The sequence below is a fragment of the Chenopodium album genome, chromosome 9 (assembly GCF_948465745.1).
Source record: "Chenopodium album chromosome 9, dcCheAlbu1.1, whole genome shotgun sequence".
Taxonomy (NCBI): Eukaryota; Viridiplantae; Streptophyta; class Magnoliopsida; order Caryophyllales; family Amaranthaceae; genus Chenopodium; species Chenopodium album.
Genome location: NC_137842.1, coordinates 50,510,511 through 50,537,360, shown reverse-complemented (window position 1 = coordinate 50,537,360; position 26,850 = coordinate 50,510,511). Strand labels below are relative to the sequence as shown.

The 26,850-nt window shown below is 36.7% G+C and overlaps 2 protein-coding genes and 1 pseudogene across 3 annotated transcripts; 2 read left to right on the top strand and 1 right to left on the bottom strand.

Moving 5' to 3' along the window:
* Positions 1 to 1,819: 1,819 nt before the first annotated feature.
* LOC145557699 (uncharacterized) lies at positions 1,820 to 5,359 on the top strand. The gene is made up of 5 exons (XM_081618872.1): positions 1,820 to 2,605; positions 2,728 to 2,996; positions 3,135 to 4,465; positions 4,571 to 4,689; positions 5,270 to 5,359. Exons 1-5 carry the CDS (start codon positions 1,820 to 1,822, stop codon positions 5,357 to 5,359), a joined length of 2,595 nt encoding a protein of 864 aa, XP_081474998.1.
* Positions 4,892 to 6,713, top strand: LOC145559842 (pentatricopeptide repeat-containing protein At1g06270 pseudogene; annotated as a pseudogene). Its single transcript, XR_014092993.1, has 2 exons — positions 4,892 to 5,043; positions 5,270 to 6,713. The product of XR_014092993.1 is annotated as a pentatricopeptide repeat-containing protein At1g06270 pseudogene (transcript).
* An 844-nt stretch (positions 6,714 to 7,557) lies between these two features.
* Positions 7,558 to 9,257, bottom strand: LOC145559841 (cysteine proteinase COT44-like). Its single transcript, XM_081621126.1, has 2 exons — positions 8,613 to 9,257; positions 7,558 to 8,227 (listed from the first exon to the last, which is right to left on the bottom strand). Exons 1-2 carry the CDS (start codon positions 9,067 to 9,069, stop codon positions 7,644 to 7,646), a joined length of 1,041 nt encoding a protein of 346 aa, XP_081477252.1. The 5' UTR covers positions 9,070 to 9,257; the 3' UTR covers positions 7,558 to 7,643.
* Between the last annotated feature and the right edge of the window lie 17,593 nt (positions 9,258 to 26,850).

The window sequence follows — 26,850 nt, the reverse complement described above, 5'->3', positions numbered from 1 at the left end:
GAGACAAGGTTTCCGACCTTATGGCGCTTTTCGAAGGGATCTAATCAGCTCGTATTATTCTCCTCTTGAAAATTTTAACCCACCGTCACTACCCAGATTTGGATCCTCGAATTTTGAGGTGGGGGAATCGTCGGCGGCGGTGGCAGAAAGGGAAAAAGGAGAAGCAACACCGCGTACTTTGTTCTAGGCTCTTGGTATCAATATTTGGGCTGAAAATTCAGAAACTCGGGGTGGTCAAAGATCGGGTTTGTTGCAAGATATTACAGAGCAAGGAATCTCGGCAGAAAACGGCGGCGAAAATACAGGAGGGACAACGCCCTAATGCTACCGGAGCCTCTGCCTATGGTAAATAATCAAGCTTTTGATGATTATTTGGATGCTAACCATCTAAACTTTGTTGAAGCAGGGAGGCGTTTTGTGCAATCTCTGACTACCTCTCGAGTTGGGAGACCATATCAGGGAGCTAGGGCTCGTTATGTTCCTGATTGCCCAAATTCTTTTGGGAGTGAGTTCGTTAATCTCCCTTTAACCGAGTTTGATCCACCAAATTCGCCGGCTTTGCAAACAGGGATTGATGAGTTAATAAATCGGCTACAATCTGACATGAATAATTGGGGAACAAAAAGGCAGAGAACGGTGGAAGACACTCCACTTAGATCGTGTGATGAGGATAATGTGCGTGCAACCTCTTATGATTTGGGCTGGGCTGAGAAGATGAGATTGAAAACTCTTAATAGATGGGCTGAGAAGGGAGGCTTTAACATTTGGCATCGAGATAAGAACAATGCTTTTGAGTTCATATCAAAGGCGTTATCGAACGTCGACACGGCTCGGTTGTGGGGTGTGAGTCCGAGTGCTTCTCTTACTAGGCGTGTGGGAAAGAAACGGGCTACTAATAGTTCTTCTTCTTCTTCGGGCCCAACAAAGAAACAAAAGAGTGGTGATGAAGTAACTTCAAGAATATTTTCTGATTTGGATGAGTTTGACTTCGAGGTTCAACAGATACTTGCTGATTCAATGGAGATTAATGATGGTGAGGCGGCTACACCGGATCAGCCCCCGATGGATTTATGAAATTCATCTTGTGGAATTGTAGGGGGCTAAATGACCCACTAACCCCTACTTATCCCTATTTAGTGTGGTACCTTTTTCAAGGCCCAGATATACATGGTCAAATAAACGGCAAGGGGATCAACTAATTATGGAAATATTGGATAGGGCATATAAAACTTCGGAATGATTTCATGATTTTCCGGAGGGTAGAGTTTTTCATGAGCCAATCATGGCTTCGGACCATGTCGCTATCTTGTATGATACAACAACTACGACTACTCGATCGAATAGACCCTATCAAATAGAAACATGGTGTCTATCTTTGCCAGAAGTGGTTTTTATGATTGAGGAAGCTTTTGATATGCCGTTTGAGGGATCGCATATGTTCCGCTTAGTGCAGCGGTCGAAATGGTTGAGAAACAAATTGCAGGGTTGGTGCTTACATAATAAGAAAATGTGAGGCGTAAATTGGAGAGAAAATTCTCTGGTTCTGGCGTCTCATAGTGCTAATATTAGCACGGTTCAACAAGGTTCAGATTTTGTGGCTATGGTGAATGAGACTTTGGATACATCCACGCTAGGTTTTACTTACTGGCAACAAAGGATGAAAGAGAAATGGATAAAGTGTGGTGATATGCCGTCTTCCATGATGTTCAATAGGGTCGAACAAAGGTAGAAAAGGAGGGAAATCCTTACCCTTCGAGATAATAACGATGAGTGGATAACAGGTCAGAAGGAAGTTCAATCACTCATTAAGGCCTCTTTGATGGAGGTGTTTCATCCAGTTATTGATGATCCGGATGGGATCGGTGAAAGAATTGATTTGGCCCTTCGGGAGCTTTATATTCCCCGGATTGAGGAAACGGAGAAATTACGGCTAATTAAGCCCTTCACGGGCCAGGAGATAAGAAAGGCGATGTTCTCCATCCATAGGTCGAAGTCCCCGGGGCCAGAGGGTTTTATAGCAGAAATTTTTCAGCAACATTGGGAGAAAGTGGGGGCAACAGTGGTGACGGCGGTCCAATCCTTTTTTAACACTGGTTACTTGTTAAAGGAATTTAATTCCTCAATACTAGTCATGATTCCCAAAGTGGAAGTTCCGGAGGTGGCGGCTCACTTTAGGGCGATTAGTTTATGTAACACGGTCTATAAATGCATAGCCAAGTGCATGGTAAACAGAATGAAGGGTCTCCTTCAAAACCTCATTTCGGATTCACAACATGCTTTTGTCCCGGGAAGGTACATGGAGGATAATATTCTTCTAAGTCACGAGTTGCTTTACTTGATCAATACTAATAAAGGGGACTCTTATAAAGCGGCTATCAAGATAGATATGTCAAAGGCATATGATAGAGTTAACTGGCTCTTTCTACTAAAGGCCTTACAGGCTTATGGATTCCCGCCAAAGTGGGTGCATTGGATCTCTCAATGTGTGTCGACGGTGTCGTACAGAACTTTGGTAAATGGGCAGGTTTCAGAGTTGTTCAAGCCTAGCTGTGGCTTAAGGCAGGGAGATCCGCTGTCTCCTTACATGTTCTTATTCTGCATGGATGTGTTATCAAGGATGTTGACGATGGGGGAAATCTAGGGCAAATTAAGGGCCTCAAAGTCACCCGGAGATCGCCTGCTATTTCACATATATTTTTTGCTGATGATGTTATGATTTTTTTGTAGGTTACAGAGGAGTCATGTAACAACCTAATGAATATCATTGACAGGTTTGGTGATATCTTAGGGCAGCGTTTAAACATTGGAAAATCTTTTGTGAAATTCAGTAAAATGGTGCCAGTGCACAAAGTAGAGGAGTTTAAAAGGATTCTAAAGTTTGGCCAGGTTCAGAATTTGGGGCTCCATCTAGGTGCTCCTATTGATCTCGCTCGACGAAAAAAAGGACTTTTTCCCGTTTTTAGTGGACAAAGTGGTGCAGAGGATTATGAATTGAGGTACGATGAGGATTTCTCAATCAACAAAGCTAGTTTTGATCAACTTGGTTTTAATAAGAATTTCATCTCATGTTATGAAATGTTTCAAGCTTCCAGGGTCAATAGTTAATAAAATTGACTCTCTCATTGAATTGCAAGGTGTTTTTGGGCAAGGAATAGAGAGAAGGGTATGCATTGGATTGGGAAGGACACCTTACACCTCCCGAAGGGAATGGGAGGGCTTGGTATTCGGGCAATGGCAAACCTTAATGATGCTCTTCTCTTCAGGAAAGTGGCTAGGATGCATTGTAATCCTCAACTTCTGATAGCTCGCTCTTTTTCTCTGGTGCATGCTTGCACAATGTGTGATGGAAGGACCTCGACCGCAATAAGGGTTAACACTTCATGGGGAAGAAGGGGATTCCATAATGTGGCAAATAAGTTGGTGTCTGGCTTTGCATGGAAAATTGGGAATGGTGAAAAGGTTAAATATGCTAATATGAGATGGATGAATGGTGAGATGCCTGTCCTTAAGTCTAATCAGGTGCTTAGTGGAGTATGGTCGGGGAAGGTAAGAAACTTAATGATCTCTTCCCATGAAAGAGGATGGGATGCTGGGGTAGTTAGGCAAAAGTTCGAATGGGACTCAGTAAGACAGATTCTAGAAATGGAGATTCCTGCTACAAACAAGGAAGATTTTTTGTATTGGCAAGGTCATAAATCAGGGGTCTATACGGTCAAGACAGGCTACGCGTTCTTATGTCAACAGAAAAGGGAGATATCTAATGTTACGAGGGAGGATGCCTTTTTCAAGCTGATTTGGAAGTTGAGGATTCCCCCAAAATGGAGCATGTTACTATGGAAGCTGATTTTAAATGGCTTAGCTATTAAAGTAAATTTGCAGCATAGGGGGATTCCTGTAGATGCTTGTTGTGGGGTTTGTGAGGACAATGTGGAGGATTCGCAACACCTTTTCCGTTTATGCTCTCTGGCTAGGTATGCTTGGTTTAATTGTCCGTTGCATATCAGCTCTGAAATTGATGGGTCTACTTCGTTGCGACAATGGATCCAGAGATATATTCTGCTGTTTTATAGCGAGGATGGGATTAGTAGTGATCGTGTTACCACTTTTATAAGTGTGTTATGGGGTCTGTGGATGGCTAGAAATGGAAGAGTTTTCAGGAATGAAAATGACCATATCCCAGCTCTTATGCGATATTTGGAGAAGGGCAACAAAGATTTATCTATTTTCTTGAAGCCGGATGTGAGGATTTTGGGAGTGATACAGGAGATGGAGGCCTTTGGGGGACCTCCGCCATGCTTCCAGAGAGCAAGTATAGGAAGCAGAACTGAAGAGCCAACTAACGATCTTAACAATAATCGGGAAGTCACAATCATGTGTGATGGTTCGTGGCATAAACAGTCGGGGAATGGCGGTTTTGGGTGGGCTTTTGCTCTTCCGGGTAAGGATTATGAAGTTGGTGGGGGAGGTTTTTGCAAAGCAGGATCGACTCTATATACATAGCTCATGGCATGTCTAGGAGGGATTCGATGGGCGATTGGTAAAGGCTTCAGGAGAATTTGGGTTTATACAGATTCAAGCGAGGTGGTGAATTTGATTCAGAATCCGCAAGGTGCTGATATGAGGTACTACTGGACTATTCAAGAACTTCGACAACAGGGGGAGCAACTACAAAACTGTATGGTTTGGAAGGTTAGCAGGGATCAAGTCCAAAGGCTCATGTCTTGGCAAAGGAGTGCAGATCCAATTTAAGTAGCTTTTGTGTTACTTAAGTTATTTACCTTCTTCCGTTTAGTTTGCTATTGTCAAAAAAAAAAAAAAAAAAAAAAAAAAAAAAAAAATTAAAGCTCCTATATTTTCAAGCTACAATATACTACAATGGTTAGCAGCAATCACTTGTAGCTTGCTAGAAAAAAAATTTAAAAAGAATATATTATATTATTCGTGTGTCCTGATCTAAGTGGAAGATGCTTAAATTTAAAAAAACAAGCAGCTTGTTTGAGCAGGGTTGCTCATATAAACAACATTCAACAATTCAATCCAATGGTAAGCTACATGTTTATAATTTTAATTAATTTACAAGCAGGTCCCTTTTCCATACCATTGGAGATCTCTTTAATGCCACATTTTGAAAATCATATTTTAAAATTCATTTTTATTGGCTGTGATTTTGTGTTCTAAATTCGAAGAAAAAATAAACACTTAAATAATTTCGAACAGTGATTTTTGCATTGTTATTTAATGCTTCTTCTAACTTTCCTTTGTTTTGCAGGTGATCTTTTTTATATGCTTCAAAACATTTGATCATCGTGGTTGCATATCAGGTGTGGGATCTGCTTTATATATTCCTAAACATCCTTAATCAATCTTGCCTACAAGGTGTTCGACGATATGCCTAAACGACCAAACTACCAAAATTTGTCATTTTTGAGTTTGATTTACTAGCAATAACATTCAGCCTTTTAATCTTCTTGTTAATTAATTAGTTTATATTAGGAATATGGCTCTCTTATCATCCAGAATTCATCAACAATTTTGTGGCCCTTTCCTCAGATTTTCATCCTTATATTCAGGAATTTCCCATAAACCAGTTGAAGAATCAATAAAAATAGCAATTTCAAACAAAACATATGAACAAATCCCTGAAATCTTGAAAACCTCAGAAGAATCCTGCAAGAAACAAAACCCCTTTTCATTTCTTTCCTCATTCACATTGATTCATAGAACTCAAGTAATTGATGAAATGTTACAGTCTTTCATATCTTTTAAACCTCATTCCTGCCTTAAAACTACATATCACTATCTGTTAAGTTACACCCTTCAGAGCTCTCACGCTTTTCCGCTTGCTCTAGCGACCCTCCAACGTACACTTCGTTCTGGGTGTACCCCTGTACCTCAGACTTACCTTTCTCTGTCTTCTGCTTGGATGTATCACCAGCAGCAATTTGAGTCAGTGCCCAGCATTTTTCTAGCTATGAAATCAATTGGGTATCGCCCCGATTGTGGAACTTTTAACTTCATCATTAAGTCTCTTTGTGCTGTTGATCAGTTAGAAGAGGCTATAGAAGTGCTTAGGGGAATGGTTGAGGTAGCATGTATTCCTGATGCTGAGAGTTACTGTACTATTATAGGTGCATTATGTGGAATCCGGAAGACAGACAAGGCATTGGCATTAATGAAGGAAATGGTAGGAAAATTAAACTTATCACCAAGGCAAGGAATATTGGTACGGTTAGTGGCTGCTTTACGTGCTAACAAGGAGATATGGAGAGCGGCTGAGATGATTGAGTTCCTAGTAAAGAAGGGGTTCCATGTTGGGTTTGAGAGCTTTGAGCTTCTTCTTGAGGGTTGCTTGGAGTGTAATGAGTTCATTCTAGCAGGAAAGATGGCAATGCTAATGACTGAGAAAGGTTACATACCATACATTAAGATCAGGCAAAAGGTGGTTGAAGGATTGGCTGGAGTTGATGAGTGGAAGCTTGCTTGTGCAGTTAGGCACAGATTTGCAGAATTGAACTCATAGCTTTATCTGATGAAAGTGAAGAAAGGGCTACGATGGGTGATGAAGAATAGTCCGCGCTGCATCAATTTTGTTCAGGTGCTCTGTACTGTATGCATACTTCATGCAAAGTAAATTATAACTTGAGATGTTTTCTCAACCCGTCTTTGAGTCTTGCTGCATAGTGGACAAATTTATATACAAGGAATTTTTCTGATGATATTGTAATTTTCTGTTATACTGAGTGCTTCTTTCTAAAGATTAAATTTATATTTTGGTGAGAAAAATTGCTGCGTTAGTTTTCTGATTAAATGTATCATATCTTATCTCATCTCTTTGCTTTTAAGTGATTCCTCTGCTAGCTACAACCTCTGAAAACAAACCTCATTATGTTTTTCTTGTCAATATGCTCTACCTTCCATGATTTCAATTCTTAAGAAATTACGGAGTATTTGCACTGTTTTTTGTATTGCACATCTTTGCCTGTTCCTACGTAAAAACACATTAATAATGTTATGAATTTTCATGCCTCTATATCAGAAAACTGCCTATAATGTGCTTTAATATTTGATGGAGTTTTCAACTGTAGATCTCAAAGGTCCAATAACACAACACTGTTGATATCTGCTTCATTGGTCCAGAAAGTATTATAGGCTATGAGTAGTTTGTATGTCATGCTAGTTGATTCCAACCATGTACTAATGTATATCTTGGATGATTTTTGTGACCAGACTGTTTGTATTGGCTGATATCGAGCAATGTAATTAATACTGTTAATGGTCTGGTGTATTATATACCAAAAGCTTGCCTTGAACAGCATTGAATCATTTTTCTGCAGTCGAACAAGTACTTAAATTGCTTTATATGCCTTGTTTGCGATGTTTTTCCTCTTCCTGACAGATAATTGCAAGTATTTTACAGAACAAATGTTGTAGTCAGCTAAAATAAGGGATAGTTGAAGTTTCAATCTGTATGTGTTGTAGGACATGTGCTAGTAATAGTATACCATCTTTTAAACTTTCTGGTAAGTGTGGTAAGGTCCTATACCAACGTGTCAACTTTTATGATAGTATGATACAGGATATTTTAACTTACATTTAATTGGTTAATGCAATAAGATGTCTACTTCGGAAACATATCAAAGAGATTAAATTGGATAACTGGCTTGCATTGCTATGCCGCACAGACCTGATTTTCTTGATGTACCACGTTTCATCCTTATGTATCCTTGTTCCCCCCAATGAGTACCCCATGAATTCTTCACTATCCAGTACTTGTTGCCCTCCTCTTCTCCATATCCAACAGCAGTTACGCCATGATTAAGACTTGTCCCACAGAAGCCGTCAAATATACCACTGTCGTAGAGCTGGAATTCATAGCCTCCAGCGTCAATAGCAACTGATACAGGCTGATTGGCAACTATGGCTTGCAGGGTCTCTTCATCATCTACAGGTACAGTCCTATAACCTTCTATTTTTACAGCATGATGCTTTTCTTTTTGTTCATTACATCTGCCATCCCTTCCTGTGTAAGGGTACTCTGTTTCAGTGGCTACACCACCATTTCTTTTTATATAATCAAAGGCTGCTTCCATGAACCCTCCTCTGCAGCCTAAATTTTCTCCACGGTCACAATCTACTAGTTCTTGCTCCGACAATGAAACCAACTTCCCGGTTTTTATTTTGTGGAGTCCTTCGACTGCTGCAATTGCAGAAAAAGCCCAGCAGCTTCCTGTGAAAGCCAAAGTTATGTTATGATCAATATAGTACATGTTTTCTAGCAGACAAATGGCATTAAATAACAAAAGTTCCCTTTTTATTTTGTTTTTTACTTGCAAAAATGTGCTCCTTGTTCACTTATAATTTTATATAAGAAAAATTTGTATCCCAATTTCACTCGTAACTCTATAGTCTATACTTCTCTGGCTGATTTTCTTTTAATTGCTTTTGCATAGAGCTTCCAACCATGGAAAAATAGTTGCTGATAAAATTATTCCATCTTTTTTTCTCGAGTTGTGTTTGAGGTATGGAAGTGAAAAAATATATACACTTTTTTATTATTTTGAAGGAAGAACAATTTTAGCACACTTTCAAGGGGATACAAGTTGAGAGGATACCACATGCGCCCTGGTCCTTGACATGAGTAACTGCATGCCTGTCTCTCCAGTCAATCTCTGTTGGCAAACTAAGGCGGTCAGTTTTATTGATGGCGGCTGGATCCCTTTCTGGTGTTATGTTTGTCAATCGACCTGTGAAAAGGGAATTGAACTCTTCATTTGTCATATCTGCAAAGCTGTTATCAGTGAGCTTGAAGGTGAGGTTCTGAGAGTTTATATATTCAACAAACTGAAGATTGGATTGATAAATTCCAAAGCGAAGCTCCCATTCATTTTTGTCCTTGTATTGTTTTCCATGAGATTGCATCCAATTCCTGTACCTCTTCTCCATTATGCGCGGGTCATACTCATAAGTTGGTGGTTCTACTTCTCCACAATCTGCATGAGAAAATATCCACAAAGTGCAGGCGAGGAGGAGAATAAAAGTGGTCTTGAAGACAGTGGTAAAGGCCATCATCAGATTTATTTCCAACTTCAAAATTGTATTTGGAGATCGTATTTGGAGAGATGAGTTTATAGAAGAATGATATTGTTCAGTAACATATGCTTGAATTCTCAGAGTTCTGTTTTAAGTTGTGTTTATTTCTTCTTTCATGTATTCTGCATTTACAAGTTCTATTAAGGCAAGTATCCTTGTAAACCATGTTTGTGTGACCCCCTAAACTTTCCCTTTACGTCTTTAATATGCCACACCTTGTCAAATAAATCAATAATTCATTTTTTGAAATTTTCTATTATAACCTAAGGATATCAAATCATCATGTTTATAGTTCAAGATCAATAAAAATATCTTCAACAATTATCAGTTATTTTTCTAGAGCAATTGCTAAGCCTATGGGACTATGAGAGTGTTTTAAAGCTTTCAATCAATATTATATGCAAACCCTCAATCTTAACCATTAGGCCAAGACCTCGTGTCTTACAAGTTATGCAATATAATTGTTACCATGATCAAGTTTATTAATTGTAGGTAAGTAGTAAGGCTTAACCAAACAATTACTCGGGTAGCAATATCATAAAAACCTATCAATTTGAAATCAAAGACTCATTAAACCAACCTTTGCCATTCATAGTATATCCCTTGATTCCCAAACAAACCCTAGAAAGAAATAACTTAATCACGAAATATATAATTACAACAAAATCAAATAAAGAATAAGAAAAAAGGCTTAAAAAAACAGTTGTCACCAAATTGGTAAACCCACAATTTATTGTTTTGATGATTAATTAATTGACCCAATTGAAGTAACGAGGATTTAACATAGAGGATGAAGGAATGCTGGAATAAGATCAAGTCTCTAAGAAAATGGAACATAGGAGATGGTAGAATAGGCTCAACATCAATAATTTTACATACAGCTTCACCGTCATTAACGAAGCTTGTTAGTGAAAGAATATTCAACCAAAAGATCATAAACTAATGATTTCTCATTCACAGACTCTACAACCAATGATTCTTCCTTCTTCACTGCACCCTTATGTCCCACATTTTTTCATCTTGACCCCTATAGGCAGCCAAAAAAACCTTCCTCTAATGAACTACCATTCTCAATAAATCCATCATCATTGGCATCATAAATAGACTCCATGATACAATAAGGTGATTCATGACAATTTTGCAAATCAACTTAAAGGAAAGGGTACATACAGCCATTATTGCAAATAAGTAAGAAATCTTAATGCTTAAAAAATTTGTAGCAGCAACAAGTTAGGGACAAGAAATTTTATATCATCTAACTACATAGAGCACAAAATCAACGTCATTACCAATTAATAGCACTTCTAATAGGTTTGCCTTGGGAGATCACTCAAGCCCAACAAACAATGGCTTAGTTAAGTCATGTTTTATAATCATTAAAAAAATATTATTCTAATTTGTGCTTCGTTTTAGATTTAATTTTTCCTTAAATTATCTTGAGTTAACGTTTTGGTAATTAATTGATTGTAAAGATATTTCCCTATAAAATATAATAATTCAAACAACTTAAAGGGAGAGTTAGTTTTAAATTTCTTGTATCTATAGCTATTATTTATGGAAAAAGAACGTTCTTGGGAGTCTTAGGGTAGTAAGGTATATATATCAAGATGTCCTGGAGCTTGTCTGATTGTTCAAGTGTTCTTCGGCTCCGCCTAGCAAAGGGATGTCTGAGAGCTCCGCTTGCACGTCCAAGAACTCGGCCTGCAAAACAAGGAAGGTTAGCTGCCTAAGGGGTGCGACCCGGGAAAGCCCCTGCGATGCTTAAGTCAGGAAAGGAATTCTCTAGTGACAGAAAGTAGAGAGAGAGAGTACTTTAGAGAGAGAAAGTAGAGAGAAGGAGAGAGAATTAGAAAAAAGTTACCATCATTAATGATTGGAGAGCTATTTATAGTTGAACTTTTAGGTGGCAGAAGTTTGTACTTAAGTGGACAGATTAAGGGTAAATCTGTACTTTGCAATGATTAGTGTTGGGCTAGATCATGGAGGGGTATTTTCGTAATTTTAGGTCATTGGGCTTAAGACAATGGACTTGGCCCAAACATTTAGCCCCACGCTTGATGTGAGAGCGAGATCGCATGAAGTTCGGATGTCACACGGAATTAGTATAATTGAGGTAGAAATATGAGTCCAAATGGATTTTTAGGCCTACCCGAGGGCTAAAACAAGCCTCAAGCGTACATGTAGGCGTCGTTCGAAGTGCGCCTACATTAAACAAGTGTAAATATGCTTGGCACTCATAGGAAGTGGGAATTGACATATACAATTAGGGACAAGCAAGGAAAGTAGGGAGCCGCCAACAAGTTTTTAAGGAATTTGTAAACCGTTCACGGATCATAAAAGGCAACCACGAATAAAGGGACAACAATAGGAAGCAACGATTGACCCGTGAAGGTTACGCCTGAAGGAATTATGTCTTCGATAAGTGTAATTACTAGATATATCAAGGATCACTATTATGGAGATAATTAGTTCATTCTATAGGGTCGTCATTGTCTGGTGCTAGATAGGGCAAATGATCTTTGGGCTAGTTAAATAGTCCAAAGCCCAATATAATGGATCCTACAAGGTCACATAACAAAGGTATTGGGTCAAACAAATAAGAAGCCCATTAACGGGCCTCATGAGATCATGACATACCATAAGAAGTGTTGGGATAGAGTAGTTTGACTAGGACAAGGAGTTTGAGCTTGACATGGACTCTTATTTAGAGATGTGATCTATAAATAAGATCCATGACTTAGATTGACAAAATATTTCACAAGTCAGTTAATTCTAATTTAAGCAACCAAGTCCCAAACCCTAATCCCCCTCTCTCTCACACACGACCCTCCCCTCTCTCCCCCTATTCGTACGAACGGCCACCCCCACTGGTGGCTCATGGTGTTCGTGGTGGTGGATCGTGATTAGTTCGTGTCTCACTTCTCTGTTGAAGGTTGATTAAAAGGGTTTAATCACAACTAACTAGCATTAGTGGAGGTTTGATATATGCCTGTGGACTAAGTAGAGGAATCACACTTGGGGTTCTTTATCTCCCATTGTTCTTGCTCGACTAAATGTGGATTCGCTCTTCAAAGGTATTATTATATATTCCTTATGTGTTATGCATTGATCTTGGTGTTTAGATGCTTATGAATATGATTCATGCAATTCCGCTTATTAGTATCTAAAGTCATATAGTGGTATGTATCAGTTAGCCTATGCATGTACACATATTAAATCATTAATTATTTGAATGTCCACAATTTTAATTTAATTAGGAGGGAGAATAATTTAATTATGGGTCAATGAATATTTTAAATGTGATTTAAAATATGGAATTATTAATAGTTGTTTAATTTGCTCAAAATTAGCCATCAAAATATCTGAAATTTCGCCATACAAACTCGAAAACTTCGAACCCCCTATACCCTAATTTTAAAAAATTTCAAAACCCTTATGGACACCTGTAGGCGTTGTTTGAAGTGCGCCTACGTTAAAAGCATGTGGTGAATATGCTTGGCACTCATAGGAAGTGGGAATTGACATAATACAAGTTTTTTAGGAACTTGTAAACCGTTCACGGATCATAAAAAGGCAACCACGATAAGGGACAACGATAGGCAACAACGATTGACCCGTGAAGGTTACACCCCATTCATAATCCATGAGATTACTAACTCCATATGGTTCGGAACCACGAAAGGAGGCTCGGGGATGATGGTACGAAGTGAGTCATGGAGTCACATTCGCCCGTATTGGCCTCTACTCGATTCTTATAGTGAAAAATGATTCCTACGATCTCAAAGGCATGCAAACAAAGATTCAATTTGCTCCAATCTATTATTAGGCTAAATTGGTTGAATATTAATGCAACATATTATTCTAAAATATTGGTGATCACTTGATTTAATAACAAGATTAAAAATGAACCTAAACCGGTTGTCCAAATTATCTTATTAGGCGTGATTTTCAATTTCATATTCCCTTTAAACATGCAATATGGTGATCATAAAAATAATAATAGAATAAACATTAATATTGGAAGCAATTTAACCATAATATCATTAGTCAAATCAAATATAAAATAACCCTAATCATGATACTAGCAATATAAAAATAAAATAAGTAATTAAATTAATTAATTACTCACATTCCGTGTGTTCCTTGAATTGCTACATCATGAATAAACTGTTAGTAACTTCAATAAAAATATAAATTGAATATAAATTAAATTAAATAAATATAGATTTGATTTGGTCCAAACCCTCAGTCAATTATACCTTTCACGCCTTGGTTTAAGGACGGAACCTCGGGTTAAGTATGGACTCCTTGGAGTGCTTAGGGGAAGTATTATTGAAGAATAGGGAGGCTAGTATTTAGGCTAAAGAGGGAGAAGATAATGATTTTGTGATCAAGCTTGTTGATGATTGAAAAATGGGTGATATGACCTCGATTTATAGAGAAAAAAGAAGGGTTGAAGAATTAAGATAAGATCCGAATTAAATCGGAATAAAACTCGATAGACAGCAATTTTTGCGGTTTTTGTTTTTATCATATCTTTTGATCCAGAAATCGAAATAAGATGAATAAGATATCGTTGGAAATCTCTTGAATTCTACTTTCTAACCCAATTCGAATCAGATTAAAATATTTTGTAGAACAAAAGATATAGCCGAAATAGTGAGACGGTGTCAGTTTTGGATAGAGTTTGACATTTTATTCATATCTTTTCCGTTATAGCTCGGAATTGATATTATAATATATCGTTGGAAAGATAATTTCAAGAGCTATTCAACCATATAAAATTTGGATAAAAAATATGTGGCAAGAAAATAATATCTGTCTATCTTTGAATGTCTTGCAATTCGGATAGAATTAGGACTTAAAAAAAAAAAAGAGTTTTATTCAATTTCAAACTCTTTAATCTTATCTTTTCAAAAAAGGATAATTAAGATATTTTAGAAACTTATAGAAGCTTCTAATTAATCCTAATTGGTTTAGTAATGAGATTAAATAATTTGGACCCTCCACATGATCATTGGGTCGTAGGTAAGGTGGGCTTAGGTTCGGTTTGAGCTCGGTTTAATATTTTGGCCATAACTTATTCGTTATAACTCGGATTTGGGCTTATAATATATCGTTGGAAATATCTTTTCAAGCCCCATCCAATTATTCAATCATTGGACCCAGATTATGGACCAAAATAATCTGGATTAAATGTTTTTATAAAAAGGACACGAAATGAATGATTTTAAAGGACACGAAATGAATTATTTTGGGTTTAAAGGCACGAAAAGAGGAAAATAAGTTATATTTTGGGGAAATGGGATAGGAATTGGGTTGGTTTATGAAATGAAAATATGGATTTGAATATGGATTTAAGCACTCCAAAGATTAAATACTCAAACCGACCAATAATGGCGGTGAAAGGTTGTTCATCATCGGGTTTGGTTTTGGGGAGACATTTTTAGGTGTCTACAACACCTAATTGTGTTTTCTCAAAAACCAAACCCATTGATGAATACCTTTCACTTCATTGATTATCGAACGAAGTGAAAGTGTGAAAAGTCTTCTGATGCGGTCATTCTTAATAAAATACTTTCTTTCTGTTTTCAAAAATGTACTCTATTTCTGAAAATATACAGTCCAATTTAGTTTGGTCCATGGTATGGGTCAAATAATAGTGCAGTTGGATGGGGTTTGAAAAGACCTTTCCAACGATATATTATAAGCCCAATTCCGATGAATAATGAGGAAGTTATGGCCAAAATACTAAACTAGGCCCAAACCGAAATATACCTACGGACCAACAATCATGTAGAGGGTCCAAAGATTTAATCCCGTTCCTAAACTAATTAGGATTTATTATAAGCTTCTATAAGTTTCTAAAAGATCTTAATTAATTATCCTTTTTAAAAAGATAAGATCAAAGAATTCGAAATTAATTAAAACTTCTCTTTTTGAGAGTCCTTGTTCTGTGCGAAATGGAAGATGTTCATATATTATTTTCGTGCCTCATAATTTTTACCCAAATCTTATATGGTTGGATAGATCTTGAAATTATATTTCCAGTGATATATTATAATATTAATTCCGAGGTATAACGAAAAAGATATAAAAGAAATACGAAGCTCTATCCAAAACTGAAACCCTTCCACTATTTCAGCCATATATTTTTATCTACAAAATATTTTAATCAGATTCTAATTAGGATGGAAAATAGACTTCAAGATATTTCCAATGATATATTATATGACTTATTTGGAATTCTGTATCAAAAGATATGATAAAAACAAAATCTGCAAAAATGTCCCAGTGCCAAACGACAACCTTGTCGCCAAACGACAGAGCCTGTCGTCATGCGTGATCCCTGTCGTTTCGCGACAGACTGTCGCACGCGACAACCCTACAACAAAACCAATTTTATTCGGATTCGAATTCTAACTTTTTTCTATCGTTTTCGGACTATTTTCTCTATAAATAAGGTGGTATTTCCCCGTTTTTATACACCAACAATCATCTATTTCTATTCTTTTCTCTCTTTAAGCTAGAAGATTATTCTTTCTCCCTCTTTCAAAGCCTTTCTACACCTTTTTACAAAATACAAAATTTCGCATTCACGCATTCACAAGTCCTAGACATACCTAGCCAAGCTCGAAATTGCCTTCGCCCTAGATGTGAAAGGTTAATAGTTTCTGAAGGTTTTGTCCTAAATCTCTATTTCAATTATTTATATTAATTGTTTGATTTAATATTTTCCTTAAAGTTACTAACACCTGTATTTTGTTATTAGAAAAAGATACGAGGAATCCAAGTAAGTAATTTAATTACTTTAATTTCTCTTTAGATATAGAAAGCATGTTTATAGTATATTAATTCCTAGTATCATGTTAGGATGTTATTTATTGCTTTCTAGTATCATGTTTTGGGTGATTCTTATTATTTATTGCTTTCCAATATCATGTTAGTATCATATTAGGGATAAAGCTTTGATCTTTATGTTTAGTGATACGTTAGGATTTGTTATTAATCTTGTAAGTATTATGCCTAGGATCTTGCTAAAATTATTGCTTTGAGATTGAGATTATTATGATGATTGTTGCTTGATTTATTATTGTTATTGCTTGATCACGCCCTCTCTTGCATGTTTGAAGGGAATCTGTACTTGTAATCACGTTTAATAAGATAATTGATAATCTTGTTTAGGCTAATGTGATTATAATTCAAGTGATCGCCGATAATAGATTTGTTTGTGCATTAATATTCAACCAACATAGATTAAACAGGTTTAGGGTTAACCTATTGATTGTATGTTAGTTCGAAAGCGCACATGAATATGAGAAGAATAAAGTAGAGGCCTATTATTAGGGCAAGTTTAATCTCTTTTATGTTGGATTTGTATATTCATCCCCGAATATCTAGTCATGGTTCCAGACCACTATGGAGTTAGCGATCTCATGGATCGTGAAGGGGTGTAAACTTCACCCTGTGAACGGTTTACAAGTTCCTAAAACTTGTTGGCGACTCTTTTACTCCAGCTTCCTTCCCTTTGGACGCCACCATGCTTAAGTTTATGATCACAGTGGGGCTCAAATGTGGGATGCTTGAAATATTCCATACAACCCTAAACCCTAAATTGTGATGTTTTTTGTTTTTGGTTTTGATTTAATTCAATTGATATGTGATTTATGATTTTAATCTATTTAATTTCATGTTAAATTATGAATTTTAATTATTTAATTTAAGAGTTAAATTGAATTGGGGATTAATTTCATGAAGAACCCTAATTTCAAGATTGAATATCATTTAATTTTGAAATTAATTGGACCACATTAAAATTTATTTAATTTTAACAAAAGGTTTGTTTTATTTTAAATTAAAGCAAAAAGGGGGGTTTTGGGTATGACAGTCGCGGCTGGGTGGCGCAGCCATGGCGACTGCCACACCAGGTGGTCCAAAAGGGTGGGAGGGGCTGGGCAGGAGGCTCGGACAGCAGGAGCAGCTGCAGCAGTGCTACGCAATGGCGGCGTGTGCTGTTGCTGTTGACCTTGCGTCGCTGTTGTGCAGTGTACACCGTAAGGTTTACGGCCACTGTGGCTGGCTTCGGCTGGCCACACCACGGTGGCTAACGCAGATTTTCAAAAAAAAAAAAATTATTTTTGATAAAATCAGATTTCAAAATTAAAAATAAAAGGGATAAGTTTTGATTTTGAAAAGATAATTATCAAAATTAAAAATAAAAGGGATAAGTTTTGATTTTGAAAAGATATTATCAAAATTAAAGTTGTTAATTTTAAATAATTATTGGGCAAAAGGTTCTATATGGATAATAATTGATTAAATAATGAGATTATCCCATAATTATTTTAGGATAATAATTGATTTAAAATACTGTGATTGGTTTGGCAATTAGGATAGAATCTCCTGAATTAGTTAGGATAATCATGGAAATTAAATAAGATTTATCTTCCATAATTAAAATAAGATTTGATTCTATCTCATACCTAAGATAGAATATATGATATTTTATGATTGGTAAGAATAATAGATGATATTAACTAATTGCAGTAATTTAATAAAGGATATTTTGTGAAAAATTACCTTTTAAACTTTGAATTTTGCAAAAAACTACCCTAAAAACAAAATGTTGTAATTAACTGCCTTATAAAGTATAAAATGTTGTAATTAACTACCTTATAACGTATAAAATGTTGTAATTGACTACCTCCCACCGGAATAACACATTTGATTTTTATTTTCCGGTGTTGACCATGTCATGTGAGGGTCACATTATTTATATTGTTTATTTGGAACCCCTTTGATAATTATATGGGCTGAATTAGTGTAAAGCGGGAAAATTTGGGAAAAAGAGGGGAATTAAGTCATTAAAGGGTCACGTGACCCTCACGTGACATGGTCAACGTCGGGAAATAAAAGTCAAATGTGTCATTCCGATAGAAGGTAGTCAATTACAACGTTTTATATTTTATAAGGTAGTTAATTACAACATTTTGTTTTTAGGGTAGTTTTTCGCAAAATCTGGAGTTTAAAAGGTAGTTTTTCACAAAAAATCCTTTAATAAAATATGAGATATTAAGATGCCATGTTTCCTTAATTATGAACATTCGATGTTGTAGTTTAGGAAAGCATGATGAGTGTGTTATTATATGACTTTTTTATAATATTTGATACTTCCTCCGTTTTTCTTTTATTGCACCATAATGACTTTTACACTATTCACTTAATCTTCTTTGACCATCATTTGTGATTTATCTATTAGGAAAAATATAGTCATGTGGGATCTAGTTAGATTCGTCTCGAAATTTATTTTTCAATTATCAAATTTTTATAATTTTTACAAAAGTAAAATTGAAGATATTAATAGCTAAAGTAATGCATTGGGAAGTGTGAAATCCCTCATGGTGCAATAAAAAAAGAACGGAGGAAGTATTATTTATTGCTATATATTGACTAGTACGGCCCATAGATTCTAAATACAATCTGCGCATCGTTTCGTATTTTTGTAATCTAAATACGGTCTGCGTACCGTTAAGTATTTTTGTAATTTGTTTTATTTTATTTAAGTAGTAGATAAAATAGACTAGTATTACAGGTTGTAGTTGATCTAAGAAGCCAATGGAGTGAAGGCCTAAAGGAGATAGATATGGATGAGATCCATAAAGGTTCAAGGGGGAGTTTTACTTTATTAATTTTAGGATTAAGGGGCCATACTATGTAATTTTATTTATGCATTAGTAGCTTATGCATGTTAGATTTTATTAATGTTGATTGATGATGCGCTAGAGTTCACTAAATAATCACAACATAATAAATCTAGGTCCCGGAAATATTGAGTTTGCTTTTCTAATTAGATACGCAACAATCCTTCGACCGTGAGCGATAGGTCGACCTCAGCAGAGTGTCACTTGTTATCTTGGGTAATTTGGGGTAGATTACGTTCTACATATTTAATTGGTTATACTCAACAAGGTTACCTAAAGCGTTTAGAACTTTGAAACAAAGGGTAATAATTGAACATGTGATGGTTAATTATTCAACCTAAAGTTACAAAAGGTGTAATCAGTAAAGAGTTCACTCACCTTGAAAATGTAATGCTTGATAGTAGGGCCTCAGTTTGGTCAACTATTACAAAATAAAGGGTCTTGGAATCATTTAATTCAATTGGGATCAATTAATCTTGAATAAAATGTTTTAAAGTTACCAATTTAATTCGCTTATGGTACTTTAATTTTTTTTAAACATAATTATTGAACTTTGCCTCGTTTTGATTTTATTTGTAGATGAATAACTTTAATGACATCACTAACTTGCCAACCAAATCGAAAACAAGGCTTAATCTCAGAAACTTCAGGGATTGGGAAGAAGAGCTAAGAAATGTTCTTAGGAGCCATAGGCTTGAGGCTCGACTCTATATTCCCATTGAAAGAAGGTTCACAGTAGGTTTCACTCCTGATAGGCACTCGAAAGAAAGATCGTTAAGGTGGCATTGGGGTATTAGGAAGTGGAGGCATCAATCTGCACATTTGTCTTCGTGCCATTGTCAAGGTGGCATTGGGGTATTAGGAAGTGGAGGCATCAATGATGAGAATTTTAGAGAGATCGTTAACTCGATCCCTCTAATATACTACTCATGGACTGATAGTGTAAGGTTTGAGACTCACCATATTCATTGTAAGATAATAGAATAGCTAAGAAAATCATTCCTGCTCAGTCAGTTAAGAACCATTTGAAGGAAATGATTGATTTATTTAATTGGATGGATATTTTAGGGAGACCATTTGATGATGACTTTGCTCATGATACTATTCTGTTCTCACTCCATGATGGATTTGATCTCGTCAAGCTTATTCAAGATGATGAAGGCTCGATAGTGACACTAGTCAACCTTTTGATCAACCACACAGAGGAGTACTTGAAGAAGGAGGGAAGCTAATGCTTCTATTGCGGTAGGTGGTCTTGCCACACACTAGGGTGTCCCCATTACACACCAGTGAAAACGGAAGGTAAGGAGTTACCTAATGTTTTTGTTTTAGAAATTAACCTTACTTCCTCTACCACATGGGTATTCGATACCGGTTGTGGTGCTCACATTGTTAATCAAATGCAGGGCTTAAGAGTGAGTAGAAGGCTAGATAAAGGGGAGATGATGCCTCTAGTAGGAAATGGAGCAACTGTTGCTGCACTTGTATTGGAAGCTATGAACTCAAGCACCCATCTAGACTCGTTTTGGTGCTTAATAACTGTTATTATGTTCCTGCGATTACTAAAAACATTATTTCAGTTCATGTTTTAGATACTGAAGGTTTTTCATTTGAAATTAAAGACAAATGTTGTTTTATTTCAAAGGAAAATATGTTATATGATAGTGATAAATTGGTTAATGGTTTATATGTATTAGATTATACAACCCATGTGTACAACATAGATCATAAAAAACAAAGAACAGATGGTTCGAACCCAACTTACCTATGTGTTAGAATTCGCCTCTTTATCTATGTGTCTCCTTCCCTTTTCCTTCTATTTTCCCTTATGTACAGTCTTTTAGGTCTTTCTTTTTACTTTCTAGACTCTAGGGAGAATTATTGTGTTACTGTCATTTCAGCGTTCACTTGTAATTCTCTACTTATTCAATATAAAGCTCTTTAGGGAGTGATGGTTAATGAATCAAAGCTCCCTACCTCGTTGCTATTGCTTTAAGACTCGTGTGTTGTTTGAAGACTTTATATATATTGTTCTTACCTTGTTTTAAAGCATCCCCACCAGACCAAGAGACCCTTAAAAAACGCCTGCAATTTGTTGGTTTCGCTTGTGCCCGCTTCAAAGTATCGACCGTCACAAGCCCCGACTCAACACCTATTGTTGACTAGTGCTTTCTTGAGATACCTTTGGTCCGTGTTGCTATGTGCTCACAAAACTCTCTCGTTATAGGCTTGCGTCCTTGTCGCCAATATGCAAGAGCGTGCCGCACAATCCGGTGTCAGAATTCTCGGACCGTGATAGTTGGTATTAGAGCCAGGCTGCTCGAAAAATGGCGCACGACGAGACGCTAGAATATTCGTGGGAAGAACGACTTGCTTGGATTGAAGGCAAGTCGGAAGAGTGGTCTATACTGAGGGAAAGGTTTCCCAAGCACAAAGATATTGTGATAAAACAAGGCGAGCAAATAGAAAGGCTTGCTTCGACAGTAGATGGGTTAACGAAGCAGCTTAAATTTTACAAGGCGTAGCTGATGAGGCACAAGATAAATGTGCAACCTTGATGCATGACCAAAGACGGCTCGGGGGGAGTGGAGGTGCTAGAATAAAACCTCCCAAACCTTAGACCTTTAGTGGCACGAGAGATTCAAAGGAAGTTGATAACTTCATCTTCGACATGGAGCAATACTTCCGCATATGTCAGTTGGAGGACGGACTAAAAGTAGATACTGCCACAATGTATTTAGTGGACGACGCTAAACTTTGGTGGCGCACTAAGTATGCCGACATTCAAGATAAGATGACGTCAATATATACTTGGGATGACCTAAAGAAAGAATTGATGGCTCAATTCTACCCAGAGAACACTGAATTCGTTGCTCGCACCAAGCTTTCAACCTTGCAACACATGACCTCCATTCGAGAGTATGTAAAAGAGTATTCGGCGTGCATGTTGGAGATTCATGACATGTTGGAGAAAGACCGTCTATTCAACTTTGTACGAGGTCTGAAAGATTGGGCCCAAAGGGAGATATGACGCCAGAAAATTGATACCTTGTCCGGTGCTATAGTTGTAGCTGAAAGGTTGATGGACTACTCATCAGAGAGGGTGCCTAACCATAAGAAGGGAAATATTGGGTCAGGTTTAAGTATTATGAAGAGCACTAGTGGTAATTCTCAAGCTAGCTCGAACAGTGTCGGGAACAAATATAGGAGTGGGGGAGAGGGCTCGCGGAAGAGCGAAGTTGCTGCGTCCACAAACAGAGGTGGGTCCTCCGGCTCATCATCATGGAACAAACCCCTCACTTGCATACTTTGTCATGGGCCGAATAAATGGTTCAAGTGCCATCACAAGTCGGAAATAGACAACCTTTAGAAGAAACTCTCCTCAATGTCCTCAGAACCTACCAAGGGGGATGACAAAGAGGAGGAGGTAGCCAGCGAAGAAGAACCCTCTATGTTAGGGGCAGTTTACTACATGTGTGCAATGGGAAAAGAGACGCCAGGAGATAAGAGTTGGGCCACTAGCCTAATGTATGTTGATGTCTTGATTAATGGCAAGAAAGCCCGGGCGATGGTTGATACGGGAGCTACTCATAATTTTGTCACAAAGCGTGAGGCAAATAGATTAAGCCTGAAAGTCGTGTATAGTGGAGGTTGAATGAAGACTGTGAACTATAAAGCACCACCGACTTGCGAGGTGGTAAGGAATGTGACACTAAGATCGGGGAGTGGAGTGGGACTCTGGACTTCACGGTGGCAACAATGGATTATTTTGAACTGGTTCTTGGGATGGACTTCCTACACACCAGTAAGGATGTCCCAATGCCCAACCTAGGGTCCTTACTTGTGACAAGCCACCAACCATGCCTCTTGTGGACACACACTCGAGCTGAAGAAGGAAAAGAACTAAAAGGTCCCCTCCTCTTGGAGATGCAACTCAAAAAGGAGATTAGGAGAAATGAGCCTATGTTCCTTGCTACTATCTCTATGAAGGATGAAGAGGATGAGAAGGACATCCCTGAGGTAAAAAGAGAGTTACTTGGGGAATACTCAGATTTCCTTCCCAAGGAGCTCTCAAAATCTCTTCCCCCTTGAAGGGCCATAGATCACAGCATTGAGCTGGTGGCTGGTGCTAGACCACCCGTGAGAAGTCCTTATTGGATGGCCCCTCCGGAGCTCGTAGAGTTGCACAAACAATTAGATGGATTGTTGGAAGCCGGATTTATCCGACCTTCCAAAGCTCCTTATGGTGCGTCGATTCTTTTCCCGAAGAAGTAGGATGGGAGTTTGAGATTGTGTATCGACTACAGAGCCTTGAACAAGCTAATGGTGAGAAATCACTATCCGATTACCTTGGTGGCATACTTGTTCGACCAGCTAGGAGAAGATGTACACTTCACCAAGCTTGATCTAAGGTCCGACTACAATCAGGTTTGAATTGCTCAAGGAGATGAACCAAAGACGGCCTGCGTCACCAGATACGGAGCGTTTGAGTGGTTGGTCATGCCATTTGGGCTAACGAATGCTCTTACAACATTTTGTACCTTGATGAATTAAGTCTTCCACGAATATCTAGACAAGTTTGTGGTTGTTTACTTAGACGACATTGTAATCTTCAGCAACACCCTCAAAGATCACTTAGAACACTTGAGGAAGGTGTTCGAGAAATTGAGACTACATTATTTGTTCGTGAAGCGAGAGAAATATGCTTTTGCGAAGAAAGAAGTAATCTTTCTTGGACTTTTTGTTGCAGGAGGTCGTAAAAGAATGGATCCCAAGATAATCCAAGCCATTAGTGATTGGCAAGCTCCAAAGAACGTCTTAGAGTTAAGATCGTTCTTGGGGTTATCTAATTACTATTGCCGCTTCATTCAAGGGTACTCTAAAATAACAAGCCCCCACACGGAGTTGTTAAAGAAAGACAACAAATGGGATTGGTTAGAGAAACAACAAGGGGCTTTCCTTATAACACCCTAGAAATTCCTTTCCTTTAAAATACCTATTTTGCTCTGTTTAAAAATTTAAAAAGGAATATCTAAGACATTACCGGCACAGTGATAACGGTTAAGGAAACAATCAAAGACACACAGCGGAAGGCTAATTTCAAAACATTTCAAACCAAGTCAACATTGAAAATCAAACAACGAAAATAAAGTCAAACCAAAGTCAAACGAAGTAAAATCAAATCAACCTACAACTTGGAACCATTGTAGGCTCGTATGAAAACAAAACTGAATTCAAAACCCTTTCTGTTTGTCACATATAAATAAATAAGTCATAAATAAGTAAAGCAATAACACATTCATATACTTATAGAAACTAGCATGATTTGATCTTCACTCATGCCCATTCATGAATATGCTTCATCACTTAAAAAGCTTATCTCTACTTGTTTCCACTACGCTCCATTAAAAATGGGTCATCATAGGGCCAAGATGAAGACAAGGTTAACAAACACACAAAACACACAATCAGCAAAGCTGAGTACATAAGCATAATTAACATACTAACATACGATTTCCTATCAACACACAACTTACCTCGTTGCACCTGTTTTTCAAGCATACAACATTCAATAAAAGTTCTCACTGGAAACTACATAATTTATGTAATGTTGACTACGCATCGAACGAGTTTCCTACTCAACCTCCCCCAAATAAATTTGTTGCGCATAATAATAATAAAAAGGAATGTACAACGTCCTGTACTCCATTAGAAGTTATGATAAAATATAAGTCACATAACTCCCCCCATATGTTCATACTAAAGGTATATACGTTCCAAGAGTTTTGGCGCGTAATCTCTTTCACTTTACGTTGTTTACATATTATTAGACTTGGTGATGACTCTCAAACCATAATCATTCAATTAACAATAATTATTCAATCAACCAAATATATAAATTTAATTCTTGAATAATTAGTGACCACATAATATTTAATCTTGAATCCTTTTTAATTCTACCTCGGTGCCAATGACACCTTAAACGCATAAAGTGCCACGCATAAATCCTATCCCTCGGTGTTAAAAATACCTTAAGTGCACTAAGGCACCAACATACAATTTATTCCTCGTGTACATAGACACTTATATAGCTCTTTCCTCATGCTTATAGCATCAAAAAAAAAAAATTATATGAGCCATAATAAAATTTCTTTTCAATATTCCAAGTCAAATTAAACATTTAGTTTAATTAAACATGCTATAAATAAATATGTGGTTCATAAATGATATTCCAAACTATTAATTTCCATTCAATAATCCATCACAAATAAATCATGCTTCATTATCAAATCACCTATAACATTCCAAACCACAATTTCCAAATCAAATCTAGCATGATAATACTTGCAATCAATTAAACACATTTAGCATGCTATTATATTAACATAATTATGCTAAGTACGTGAACGTACCTTGTATACGATCTTAGAATCACCACGACTAATAAATATCACTCACTTCAAAATCACCTACAATTTAAAATTATAGAAGAGTATTAAAATCCACTTTACAAAAGTTTCAGGGAATATATACTATTATAAACCCCTCATAATTTAATTAAAATAAGCTAAAATTATATTTAAAACATTATATTAAATCCCAATTAATGGATAATTAATATTTCTTAAAGAAACTTGATTTTAAATGCTCTACTAAAAATTCCAGCACTATATTTTAATTAAAACTTGCTGTAATATAACTGTAGGGAATATTTCAAGCATTACCCCAAACTTGAACCCCACTGCGATCATACACTAAAGTACGGTGGCATCTAAAGGGAAGGAAGCTAGATCAAAAGAGTCGTCAACAAGTTTAAGTAACTTGTAAACCGTTCACAGGGTGAAGGCAACTTCGAACTTTACTAGGTGTGTCTAGATCTAATGTATGAGGAATTTTGTTTGTAAAAGGCTAGGCTAGAAAGAGAGAGAGAAAATCAAGAAATCCTTGATGAGAGTTGATGAGAAGAATTGATGATTCAAAACGGAGGTCTAAGGACGTTATTTATAAGGAAAATCAGCAGAATATGATAAAAAAAAACAATCAGAGTTTCAAAAAGAATAAAACACGACACTTTCACCAACAACATGACCTGTCGCCAGCTGCCGCCAGGCGACAGGGTCTGTCCCCAGGCGACAGGGTCTGTCGCAGGCCTGTCGTCCGGCGCTGTAAGAAATTGTTTATGGATTTTGTTTTTATCATATCTTTTGATCCAGAAGTTCAAATAAGTCATATAATATGTCGTTGGAAAGATATTGAAGTCTACTTTCCAACCCAATTAGAAGCAGATTAAAATATTTTGTAGATAAAAATATATGGCCGACATAGTGGAAGGGTATCGTTTTTGGATAGAGTTTCATATCACATTCATATCGTTTTCGTTATAGCTCGGATTTAATATTATAATATATCATTGGAAAGATAATTTCAATATCTATCTAACCATATAAAATTTGGATAAAGATTACGAGGCACAATAATAATATTTGAATATATTCTACTTTGTACAAAACAAGGATTCTTAAAATGAGTAGTTTTATTCAATTTCAAACTGTTTGAAACAGAATTATCAATCCTAACTCCATTAGGATTAAAGAGAAACTTCTAGAAGACTATAATAAATCCTAATAGCTTTAAGAATGATAATTAATAATAGGTCCTCCTCTAGATCATTGGGCCGTTTGTAAGAACCAAACCGAGCCCAGTTTAGTATTTTGGCCATAACTTTCTCATTATTCATCGGAATTGGGCTTATAATATATCGTTGGAAAGGTCTTCTAAAGCCCTATCCAACTACACTATTATTGGACCCTTATAGTAGACCAAACTAAATTGGAATGCACGTTTTTCATAAACAAGGTAAGAAAAGAAATATTTTCAAAAACAGAAAGAAGAGATATTTTAATAAAAACATCCTCATCACTAGGCTTTTCACACTTTCGCTTTATTCAATAATCAAATGATGTGAAAGGTATTCATCACTGGGTTTGGTTTTTGGGAAATACATTTGTGTGTTTACAGAAGCCCACACTTTGACTGAGTTTGGAGAAACACAAGTTTC

Coding starts and splice junctions, on each gene's coding strand:
- LOC145559841 (XM_081621126.1), bottom strand. CDS start 9,069: ATGATGGCCTTTACCACTGTCTTCAAGACCACTTTTATTCTCCTCCTC. Junction 8,228..8,612: donor CAAGGACCAGGGCGCATGTG/GTATCCTCTCAA, acceptor TGGCTTTCACAG/GAAGCTGCTGGGCTTTTTCT.
- LOC145557699 (XM_081618872.1), top strand. CDS start 1,820: ATGGAGGTGTTTCATCCAGTTATTGATGATCCGGATGGGATCGGTGAA. Junction 2,606..2,727: donor TGTTCTTATTCTGCATGGAT/GTGTTATCAAGG, acceptor ATTTTTTTGTAG/GTTACAGAGGAGTCATGTAA. Junction 4,466..4,570: donor TTATGAAGTTGGTGGGGGAG/GTTTTTGCAAAG, acceptor GGGTTTATACAG/ATTCAAGCGAGGTGGTGAAT.